At 47.5% G+C, this 12,274-nt stretch overlaps 1 protein-coding gene across 2 annotated transcripts in view; it reads right to left on the reverse strand.

The window, feature by feature from the left end:
• The window catches only part of nup205 (nucleoporin 205), a 168,661-nt gene that overhangs the window by 27,874 nt on the left and 128,513 nt on the right, over positions 1-12,274 (reverse strand). For both annotated transcript variants that reach the window (XM_070900700.1, XM_070900701.1), the window contains exons 32-35: positions 10,742-10,933; positions 4,994-5,115; positions 3,304-3,442; positions 1,782-1,908 (exon numbers count right to left, since the gene is read on the reverse strand). In XM_070900700.1, coding sequence (XP_070756801.1) covers positions 1,782-1,908; positions 3,304-3,442; positions 4,994-5,115; positions 10,742-10,933 — 580 coding nt within the window. The remainder of the gene's footprint in view (positions 1-1,781; positions 1,909-3,303; positions 3,443-4,993; positions 5,116-10,741; positions 10,934-12,274) is intronic.

Consider the following 12,274-nt stretch of genomic DNA (forward strand, 5'->3'; position numbering starts at 1 on the left):
TACAGGGGCAGGGAGGTGTTGCTACAGTTGTACAGGGCCTTGGTGAGGCCACACCTGGAGTATTGTGTACAGTTTTGGTCTCCAAACCTGAGGAAGGACATTCTTGCTATTGAGGGAGTGCAGCGAAGGTTCACCAGACTGATTCCCGGGATGGCGGGACTGACCTATCAAGAAAGACTGGATCAACTGGGCTTGTATTCACTGGAGTTCAGAAGAATGAGAAGGGACCTCATAGAAACGTTTAAAATTCTGATGGGTTTAGACAGGTTAGATGCAGGAAGAATGTTCCCAATGTTGGGGAAGTCCAGAACCAGGGGTCACAGTCTAAGGATAAGGGGTAAGCCATTTAGGACCGAGATGAGGAGAAACTTCTTCACCCAGAGAGTGGTGAACCTGTGGAATTCTCTACCACAGAAAGTTGTTGAGGCCAATTCACTAAATATATTCAAAAAGGAGTTAGATGAAGTCCTTACTACTAGGGGGATCAAGGGGTATGGAGAGAAAGCAGGAATGGGGTACTGAAGTTGCATGTTCAGCCATGAACTCATTGAATGGTGGTGCAGGCTAGAAGGGCCGAATGGCCTACTTCTGCACCTATTTTCTATGTTTCCATGTTATACAACCAAGGAATTAAGATACAGATCAGCTATGATCGAATTGAATGGCAAAACAGGCTCGAGGGGCTGAATGGTCATCTCTTGTTCCTATGACTCCAAGATCACAATCCCCACGATGGAAGCTGAGAACCTAGGAAACCCAGAGGTGGAATCAGTAATTCGATCCCTGAACCAGACAGGTCTGCAGTACTGAAGGGCACTATTGATGATTGACCAGCCAGCCTGGCTCACTCGAACCTGGAGGGGTGGAGCTGTTATTGGGGGGCTGGGACTCCTCTCGCCAGCTTCAGATACTCTTGCAAATCAATGCCAACAGTGGTGTAATGGCCCCTGTTGAACAAGTGTATCTGTGCGGACAGGCTGCATGGTTGTGGCCTGTTATGACCAGTACATCACACATGTGGTGCCAATAGGTGCTTTGGCTCTCTGGACTGACGCAGGCAGGTTCACCAACAGACTGGTGAAGTGCACTTCGCACTGTGCAAACACAAATACTATCTGTATCAATCTCTCAGTAGGTTAGTGTGAACCTAGTCAATGAGACAACTCCATGAAAAGAATCATTGCAGCCAAGGTTGATCAAGTCCTCACCCAATGTCCACTGGAAAACTATAGGGAACAGGAACCAAAATAATTTTGCTCCTCTCCCAAGGGAGCCAAGGCTAACTAACTTCCTACTGATTGCTTTCCAGCATTCTGTTTTTATTTGTAACTTCTTACTCCCTGCACCAGCAAATGGGCAGGAGGAGAGCTACAATAGGCCTCAGTAACTCGGAGCTGGAGAGGGGTCAAGAGTCCTGTAAGGTTCCAGCTCACTATCCAGTGATCCCAACAGCAAAGCGTGCATGTGGCTGTCGGGTGACAGGATTGGGATCAGGAAATTGGGCTCTCGATCCAGGGCTGCTGAGCCCAATTGTAGAATGGCAATAGCTGTCTGTGAGGAGATTAACTAACTCAGCACAGACTAGAATTGGAACTGAAGCCTTCTGGTCCCTGTGGCTTAATACCATGTTGAGCGATGCCTTTACCCACGTTACGTGACGAGAGTCTGCACATTTTGAAAACCAAAGCACACCCATGGAGGGAAAAATGAACAGACACACAACCCCTTCCCACAGGTGAAAGAATTGAAACAGGAAAGATTCCTGCATTGTGAGTTCTTACCTGGTAAGGCTGCTTTGCTTATGATGCCTGTCAAAAGTGCCAACTCCTGCAGGGACCCAGCAGTTAACTCTTGGCAGCGTAGGATAGCCTGGATGGGGTCTGCATGGGCAATTAGGAACTGCAGTACCTGCAGAGAAAACCACCATTATAATCAGATGGAGTAAGAAATAAAGACTTGCATTTATACAGAGCGTTTCATAACCTCAGGACGTCACAAAGCACTTTACAGCCAATGCAGTAATTTTGAAGTGTAGTCACTGTTATAATGTGACGCACAGCAAGCTCCCACTAGCAGCAATGTGATAATGACCAGATAAACACTGGTTAGGACACCGGGGAGATCTCCCTTGCTCTTCCTCAAATAGTGCCACGTGATCTTGAGGGTAGACGTCTCATCCTCGGTTTAACGTCTCATCCGAAAGACGGCACATCTGACAGCACAGCACTCCCTCAGCACTGTACTGGAGTGTCAGCCGAGATTTTGTGCTCAAGTCCCTGGAGTGGGACTTGAACCCACATCATCATCATAGGCAGTCCCTCGTATCGAGGACGACCTGCTTCCACGCCAAAAAGGGATGAGTTCACAGATGTTTAAATGAAGGACTTAATATTCCAGGTCCCGAACTACATCGTGAAGGATGCCTGCGCATGGATTATTTTAACATGGGGTGGCCGTTGCACACCAGCCATCACACGGGCTTGACCGAGCTCGGTCTTGGTCCAGTGGCAAGGATTACCCAAGACGACTGGAGACCAGCTCTGCTGCACGGACCTAGTGCGTACACATATCGCAGTGTGGGCTGGCCCCTGCTGCCCCTGGGCCCTCTGCTCTCCTGGGCCCACAACCTTCTGACTCAGAGGCGAGAGTGTGCTACCCACTGAGCCACAGCTGACATACATTTCAGTTAAAGGTTTTGCCTTAGCTCAGCCACTGCAGGACCACACACTAGACAGCATTTTATCTGGGTTAGGAATGTGCTTGCGGACTGGTCCCAAATGCTCCTGAACATTATAAACAATCTCCGTTGGAAACATTTCCGGTTTTGGAGAAGCGAGTGCAAGTCAACTACTGACCGAGTACAGCGAGAACTGAACTCCAAAATAACCCTGCAGTTTTTAAACAACATTCTTAAAAGAGATCATTTGATCTTTATGGAGATTTACTATTCCCATGCTTCAAGGAGAATACGTCTTAGGCTGTGTTCTCCTTGAAGATGCCAGCCTCGCTCCAGGACCACTACCACGGCGGGCATGGAGTTTCATTCTCGAGACTACCCAGTGAGCTATTATACGCTGGAGGCATCACAATTCAAAGGGAGGTCCTATCCTCCTCCAGCGTTCATGTACAAGGCACCCGACAGCAATGGAAACTGCAACAGACTGCTCCATCAAGGATTTCCATACAACGGCAGCGGCTACGTTAATGCTAGCGTTAAACCTTGCGCTTTAGTCAGCATTTAGCACACCCCTGCACTAGCTGCGTTGGTGATCAGAATGGAAAGGGTGTTTGTGGTGTAGTTACCTGTCCTGCAGCCAGCTGCTGCTTGCCAGTGCTAGAGGTCAGGATCACCTGGCACAGCTGAAGAGCTGGGAGCAGGATCTGCCGATACCTCTCCACAGGGGCTGGGATGAATCCCGATGGGTCTCTTGCACAAAACATACTGTAGAAGAAGAAGAAAATACTATAAAGATATTGTATTAAAGTAGGCTCATAACCCCTGGAAAAGGTCTTTTCTTCAACGTACATCCTTTACAATGAAGATGACTGTGACTTTGACTGCTTTAAAGTGGCCTCGACCTCTGATCCATATGGAGATGTTCCAGATTCAAGATCTCTCGGAGCGCGGCTCCTTTGTTGACAGCGCCAAAGCGACGCTTCCTGCAGCAGCTCCGGTGAAAGCACATTCAGCCGGTAGCAGATTCCCCGGAGTGGGGCTGAGAGGAAGGTCTGAAGCCAGGAGATGAATGTAGCCGGTCCTGGTCCGACAGACTGGTCTCCCCCAACGCCCAGCACCTTCGGGCCAATTGCTGCGTAACTTCTACCATCCTGGCCGAGATCCGCCAACTCAACACAGACCAGGAATTAACCAGGGACCTGCTGGACTGGATGGCCGAATGCCACACGCTGTGGTACATTAACCCACTCAGACATCTGATCAGCAGCCTTCGTAGGTTTCTGAAGGAGTGTGTACTGTTCATTGTGTGGAGACAAATATAATAGATCCATCATTCCTCTCACTTCATTTTACAGGGAAGTATTAATGAACATTACAAAGATTTTAATGAATTTTCACTTGCAACGAACTAAACACCAGGACTCGAGCCCTGATTATTTAAATGGTGAGAAATTGGGAAATGTTGGTGTTCACAGAGACCTGAACACGAATCACTGAAAGTTAATTTGCAGGTACAGCAAGTAACTAAGAAAGCAAATGGTATGTTGGCCTTTATTACAGGAGGATTTGAGTATAAGAGCAACGACATCTTACTGCAATTATGTAGGGCCCTGGTGAGACCGCACCTGGAGTATTGTGCACAGTTTTCGTCTCCTACTTGCAATACAGGGAGTGCAACAAAGGTTCACCAGACTGATTCCTGGGATGAGGGGATTGTCCTATGAGGAGAGATTGAGCAGACTAGGCCTATATTCTCTCGAGTTTGGAAGCATGAGAGATGATCTCATTGAAACATACAACATTCTTACAGGGCTTGACAGAGTAGATGCAGGGAGGATGTTTCCCCCGGGCTGGGGAGTCTAGAACCAGGGATCACAGTCTCAGAATAAGGGGCCGGCCATTTAGGACTGAGATGAGTAGAAATTTCTTCACTCAGAAGGTGGTGAATCGCTGGAATTCTCTACCCCAGAGGGCTTGGAGGCTCAGTCTTCGAGTGTATATAAGACACAGATCGATAGATTTTTGGATATTAAGGGAATCAAGGGATATGGAGATAGTGCAGGAAAGTGTTGAGGAAGATGATCAGCCATGATCTCATTGAATGGCGGAGCTGGCTCGAGGAGCTCAGTAGCCTACTGCTGCTCCTAATTCTTAAGTTTTTATCCCTCACCATCCCATGACCCTTTGCCAAGTTTTAGACATGGCAAACCAGCCAGCCCCAGCCCCAGCCCTCCACTCATGCACTGCTGCTCACTGATACAAACAATTGCATGAAGAAATGCCCTGGGCTGCTCAGACCCTTGCTGCACTCCTTACCTGTGGGACTCAGTTTCAGGCCGGTGATCATAGACCTGGCACTGGGACAGGCGCACAATGACCCCCGCTGTCAGAAGCTCCACGGCCCCCTGCTGGATTTTAGCCACTCTCGTCAGGAACGCCTGGTAAATATATTAAAGAAAAACGTAAATATGGTCAACAAAAACAAATATTTGCAAAGAAAAAGATCATGTGGCGTTAAAAATCAAACTAATAGGGTGTGTAGGAACTAACAGAGAAAAGGCCCTAACTGAAAACTAAGGACAGGGAACTTTATTCAGTGTTTCCCTTCTGCAGCGTGCAACACTCGGACTAAAACACCCAAATATATGTAGTTGTAGATTTTGTTACAGATAAACCTTCTCACCCTATAAATTATTACATAAGACAGTTTCTAAACAAGAGTGCAATAAATGGGCAATATGAATTACACAGGTTAAAGTGACCCAACTTTTCCTCTTCCACCAATATTGTTGTGGTCACTTAAGTACCACAGCAGGGCGAATAATTATATTACTAGACCAATAATCCAGAGATCAGGAGTTCAAATCCCAGCATAGTAGTGTGAGGATTTGAATGCAGTTCAAAAATTCTAGAAATAAAAAGACATCATGAGTAAAAGTGACCATGAAGCTTTCGGATTCTCGTAAAAACCCAACTGAATGCCTATTGCCAGCCCCGAAACCAAGTCCTGAATATCAGACCGGCAACTCGAAGTCAGGAATTGTGTGCGGCACAGATACAGAAACATCCAGTAGAATTTCATGAAAGGGCAGGTAAACTGAGGGACAGACGGGACACGTGATCCACAGGGGCAGAAAGTTACTACGAGCTGCCTGCTGGAATCTTACTATCAGTCTTCAATAAAATGATTGACTAATAACATCTCCTGGAACATGAGCACATAAATCTGGGCTGACACTCCAGTGGAGTGCTGAGGGAGTGCTGCACTGTCTTTTGGATGAGACGATAAACTGAGGCCCCCTCTGCCCTCTTAGGTAAAAGATCCCATGGCATTATCTCAAAGAAGAGCATGAGAGTCCTGGCCAATATTCATCCCTCACCCAGAATCACAAACAGATTATCGCATTGCTGCTTATGGGAGCTTGCTGTGCGCAATTCGGCTGCCGCTCTTCCCACATTACAACAGTGACTACACTCCAAAAGTACTTCATTGGCTGTAAGGCGATTTGAGATGTCCGGTGGTCGTGAAAGACACTATATAAATGCAAGTCTTTTGTTAAGAAACACCTGGTAAATATATTAAAGAAAAACGTAAATATGGTCAACAATCTTTGTTAAGAAATAAACAAATTTTACATTCTCTCGTTATGTTCTCCAGTTGCTGTCTCTTATTCAGCCAATTGGCACCAATAAGCCACAAGGTAGAAAGAAAGCCAATATGCTCGATGTGTGATACAGTTTACTGACACTCGAACGGCTCCTACACCTTCCCTGACGACTACATGTGCGGGAAGTGTGTCCACCTCCGGCTACTGACGGTCTGCGTTGCGGAGTTGGAGCTGAAGGTGGATTCACTCTGGAGCATCCACGATGCTGAGAATGACGTGAGTATCACGTGTAGCGAGTTGGTCTTACTGCAGGAGAAGGGTCCACAGCCAGCGAGGGAATGGAAGACCAGCAGGAAGAGTAGTGCAAGGAAGGTAGTGCAGGGGTCCCCTGTGGTCATCCCATTGCAAAACAGATACACTGCTTTGAGTGCTGTTGAGGGGGATGACTCATCAGGAGCGGGCAGCAGCAGCCAAGTTCATGGCACCGTGGCTGGCTCTGTTGCACAGGAGGGCAGGAAAAAGAGTGGGCGAGCGATAGTGATAGGGGATTCAATTGTAAGGGGAATAGATAGGCGTTTCTGCGGCCGCAACCGAGACTCCAGGATGGTATGTTGCCTCCCTGGTGCAAGGGTCAAGGATGTCTCGGAGCGGGTGCAGGACATTCTAAAAAGGGAGGGAGAACAGCCAGTTGTCGTGGTGCACGTTGGTACCAATGACATAGGTAAAAAAAGGGATGAGTTCCTACAAAATGAATTTAAGGAGCTAGGAGCTAAATTAAAAAGTAGGACCTCAAAAGTAGTAATCTCGGGATTGCTACCAGTGCCACGTGCTAGTCAGAGTAGGAATCGCAGGATAGCTCAGATGAATACGTGGCTTGAGCAATGGTGCAGCAGGGAGGGATTCAAATTCCTGGGGCATTGGAACCGGTTCTGGGGGAGGTGGGACCAGTACAATCCGGACGGTCTGCACCAATGTCCTCGGGGGAGTGTTTGCTAGTGCTGTTGGGGAGGAGTTAAACTAATATGGCAGGGGGATGGGAACCAATGCAGGGAGATAGAGGGAAACAAAAAGGAGGCAAAAACAAAAGACAGAAAGGAGATGAGGAAAAGTGGAGGGCAGAGAAACCCAAGGCAAAGAACAAAAAGGGCCATTGTACAGCAAAATTCTAAAAGGACAGAGGGTGTTAAAAAAACAAGCCTAAAGGCTTTGTGTCTTAATGCAAGGAGTATCCGCAATAAGGTGGATGAATTAACTGTGCAAATAGATGTTAACAAATATGATGTGATTGGGATTACGGAGACGTGGCTCCAGGATGATCAGGGCTGGGAACTCAACATCCAGGGGTATTCAACATTCAGGAAGGATAGAATAAAAGGAAAAGGAGGTGGGGTAGCATTGCTGGTTAAGGAGGAGATTAAGGCAATAGTTAGGAAGGACATTAGCTTGGATGATGTGGAATCTATATGGGTAGAGCTGCAGAACACCAAAGGGCAAAAAACGTTAGTGGGAGCTGTGTACAGACCTCCAAACAGTAGTAGTGATGTTGGGGAGGGCATCAAACATGAAATTAGGGGTGTGTGCAATAAAGGTGCAGCAGTTATAATGGGTGACTTTAATATGCACATAGATTGGGCTAACCAAACTGGAAGCAATACGGTGGAGGAGGATTTTCTGGAGTGCATAAGGGATGGTTTTTTAGACCAATATGTCGAGGAACCAACTAGGGGGGAGGCCATCTTAGACTGGGTGTTATGTAATGAGAGAGGATTAATTAGCAATCTCGTTGTGCGAGGCCCCTTGGGGAAGAGTGACCATAATATGGTGGAATTCTGCATTGGGATGGAGAATGAAACAGTTAATTCAGAGACCATGGTCCAGAACTTAAAGAAGGCTAACTTTGAAGGTATGAGGCGTGAATTGGCTGGGATGGATTGGCGAATGATACTTAAGGGGTTGACTGTGGATGGGCAATGGCAGACATTTAGAGACCGCATGGATGAACTACAACAATTGTACATTCCTGTCTGGCATAAAAATAAAAAAGGGAAGGTGGCTCAACCGTGGCTATCAAGGGAAATCAGGGATAGTATTAAAGCCAAGGAAGTGGCATACAAATTGGCCAGAAATAGCAGCGAACCTGGGGACTGGGAGAAATTTAGAACTCAGCAGAGGAGGACAAAGGGTTTGATTAGGGCAGGGAAAATGGAGTATGAGAAGAAGCTTGCAGGGAACATTAAGACGGATTGCAAAAGTTTCTATAGATATGTAAAGAGAAAAAGGTTAGTAAAGACAAACGTAGGTCCTCTGCAGTCAGAATCAGGGGAAGTCATAACGGGGAACAAAGAAATGGCGGACCAATTGAACAAGTACTTTGGTTCGGTATTCACGAAGGAGGACACGAACAACCTTCCGGTTATAAAAGGGGTCGGGGGGTCTAGTAAGGAGGAGGAACTGAGGGAAATCCTTATTAGTCGGGAAATTGTGTTGGGGAAATTGATGGGATTGAAGGCCGATAAATCCCCAGGGCCTGATGGACTGCATCCCAGAGTACTTAAGGAGGTGGCCTTGGAAATAGTGGATGCGTTGACAGTCATTTTCCAACATTCCATTGACTCTGGATCAGTTCCTATGGAGTGGAGGGTAGCCAATGTAACCCCACTTTTTAAAAAAGGAGGGAGAGAGAAAACAGGGAATTATAGACCGGTCAGCCTGACATCGGTAGTGGGTAAAATGATGGAATCAATTATTAAGGATGTCATAGCAGTGCATTTGGAAAGAGGTGACATGATAGGTCCAAGTCAGCATGGATTTGTGAAAGGGAAATCATGCTTGACAAATCTTCTGGAATTTTTTGAGGATGTTTCCAGTAGAGTGGACAAGGGAGAACCAGTTGATGTGGTATATTTGGACTTTCAGAAGGCGTTCGACAAGGTCCCACACAAGAGATTGATGTGCAAAGTTAGAGCACATGGGATTGGGGGTAGTGTGCTGACATGGATTGAGAACTGGTTGTCAGACAGGAAGCAAAGAGTAGGAGTAAATGGGTACTTTTCAGAATGGCAGGCAGTGACTAGTGGGGTACCGCAAGGTTCTGTGCTGGGGCCCCAGCTGTTTACACTGTACATTAATGATTTAGATGAGGGGATTAAATGTAGTATCTCCAAATTTGCGGATGACACTAAGTTGGGTGGCAGTGTGAGCTGCGAGGAGGATGCTGTGAGGCTGCAGAGCGACTTGGATAGGTTAGGTGAGTGGGCAAATGCATGGCAGATGAAGTATAATGTGGATAAATGTGAGGTTATCCACTTTGGTGGTAAAAACAGAGAGACAGACTATTATCTGAATGGTGACAGATTAGGAAAAGGGGAGGTGCAAAGAGACCTGGGTGTCATGGTACATCAGTCATTGAAGGTTGGCATGCAGGTGCAGCAGGCGGTTAAGAAAGCAAATGGCATGTTGGCCTTCATAGCAAGGGGATTTGAGTACATGGGCAGGGAGGTGTTGCTACAGTTGTACAGGGCATTGGTGAGGCCACACCTGGAGTATTGTGTACAGTTTTGGTCTCCTAACCTGAGGAAGGACATTCTTGCTATTGAGGGAGTGCAGCGAAGCTTAACCAGACTGATTCCCGGGATGGCTGGACTGACCTATCAAGAAAGACTGGATCAACTGGGCTTGTATTCACTGGAGTTCAGAAGAATGAGAGGGGACCTCATAGAAACATTTAAAATTCTGACGGGGTTAGACAGGTTAGATGCAGGAAGAATGTTCCCAATGTTGGGGAAGTCCAGAACCAGAGGTCACAGTCTAAGGATAAGGGGTAAGCCATTTAGGACCGAGATGCGGAGGAACTTCTTCACCCAGAGAGTGGTGAACCTGTGGAATTCTCTACCACAGAAAGTTGTTGAGGCCAATTCACTAAATATATTCAAAAAGGAGTTAGATGAGGTCCTTACTACTTGGGGGATCAAGGGGTATGGCAAGAAAGCAGGAATGGGGGACTGAAGTTGAATGTTCAGCCATGAACTCATTGAATGGCGGTGCAGGCTAGAAGGGCCGAATGGCCTACTCCTGCACCTATTTTCTATGTTTCTATGTTTCCACCACTAGCCAGTACTTCACCCGAGTGCTGAACAGCTCAAATGCTCTCTGTAGACACCACTCAAGTTTGTAATGAAGAATCTATAACCTACAGTTGTACTGTTATCCGTTTCTCTCAGTTCACACACACATTTGTGATAGCCGGGGCAATTTAGTCCCTTTCTGGAAGGCAAATTAGTCAATGGAGGTGTAGGCCCAGAACAATGAAACTTCCATGCTGACTAAAGCTGAAATGAAAATGACAGTCAAACCTGAGCACAAGAGTTCTTGATCAGTTGCTTTCAAGTTGGATGACCACCTCTTAAACCCCATCTACCCCCAAAGTGGGCAGCCCTGTACACACACACACACTTACCATTTTAGATTCATAAAGGTACAAGGCTTTCAGTAACGGGGGATTGGGACTGAGCATGCTCTGAAGGGTGGTGTCGTCCTGGGCCAGGCTGTCGGTCAGTGCTTTCAGATAGCCGCTGTTGGAGAGGTAGTAGAGCCACTGTTGGTGCTGGTCAATAGCTACAATCCGGTCCAACACCGCCAGTGCCAACATCTGAAAAAAGGAAGACCAATTTACTGACATGTCATACTGGGTGGGGGGGGGGGGAAGAGAAAGTACTCAGGGGCTGGGGTTCCAGTGATACATGTCACTGCAATTGATCCCTTGCCCCATTCACTCTCTCTTGCACGTTCGTTCTCTCTCTCTCTCGTTCGTTCTCTCTCTCTCTCTCTCGCACGTTCGTTCATTCTCTCTCTCTCTCTCTCTCGCTCTCTCACGTTCGTTCTCTCTCTCTCTCGCACGTTCGTTCTCTCTCTCTCTCTCTCGCTCGCTTGCACGTTCGTTCTCTCTCTCTCTCTCTTGCACGTTCATTCTCTCTCTCTCTCACTCTCGCACGTTCGTTCTCTCTCTCTCTCTCTCTCGCACGTTCGTTCTCTCTCTCTCTCTCGCATGTTCGTTCTCTCTTTCTCTCGCACGTTCGTTCTCTCTTTCTCTCTCTCTCACTCTCGCATGTTCGTTCTCTCTTTCTCTCTCACTCTCGCACATTCGTTCTCTCTCACTCTCGCACATTCGTTCTCTCTCTCTCTCTCACGTTCGTTCTCTCTCTCTCTCTCTCTCACATTCGTTCGTTCTCTCTCTCGCACGTTCGTTCTCTCTCTCGCACGTTCGTTCTCTCTCTCGCTCTCTCTCGCACGTTCGTTCTCTCTCTCACTCTCGCATGTTCGTTCTCTCTTTCTCTCTCTCGCACGTTCGTTCTCTCTTTCTCTCTCTCTCTCTCTCTCTCTCTCTCTCGCACGTTCGTTCTCTCTCTCTCTCTCTCTCTCTCTCGCACGTTCGTTCTCTCTCTCTCTCTCTCTCTCTCGCATGTTCGTTCTCTCTCTCTCTCGCACGTTCGTTCTCTCTCTCTCTCTCTCGCACGTTCGTTCTCTCTCTCTCTCTCGCACGTTCGTTCTCTCTCTCTCTCTCTCTCTCTCGCACGTTCGTTCTCTCTCTCTCTCGCACGTTCGTTCTCTCTCTCTCTCTCGCACGTTCGTTCTCTCTCTCTCTCTCGCACGTTCGTTCTCTCTCTCTCTCTCGCACGTTCGTTCTCTCTCTCTCTCTCGCACGTTCGTTCTCTCTCTCTCTCTCGCACGTTCGTTCTCTCTCTCTCTCTCTCTCGCACGTTCGTTCTCTCTCTCTCTCTCTCTCTCGCACGTTCGTTCTCTCTCTCTCTCTCTCTCTCGCACGTTCGTTCTCTCTCTCTCTCTCTCTCTCGCACGTTCGTTCTCTCTCTCTCTCTCGCACGTTCGTTCTCTCTCTCTCTCTCGCACGTTCGTTCTCTCTCTCTCTCTCTCTCGCACGTTCGTTCTCTCTCTCTCTCTCGCACGTTCGTTCTCTCTCTCTCTCTCTCTCGCA

The sequence above is a fragment of the Pristiophorus japonicus genome, chromosome 15 (assembly GCF_044704955.1).
Source record: "Pristiophorus japonicus isolate sPriJap1 chromosome 15, sPriJap1.hap1, whole genome shotgun sequence".
In the NCBI taxonomy this organism is placed as follows: Eukaryota; Metazoa; Chordata; class Chondrichthyes; family Pristiophoridae; genus Pristiophorus; species Pristiophorus japonicus.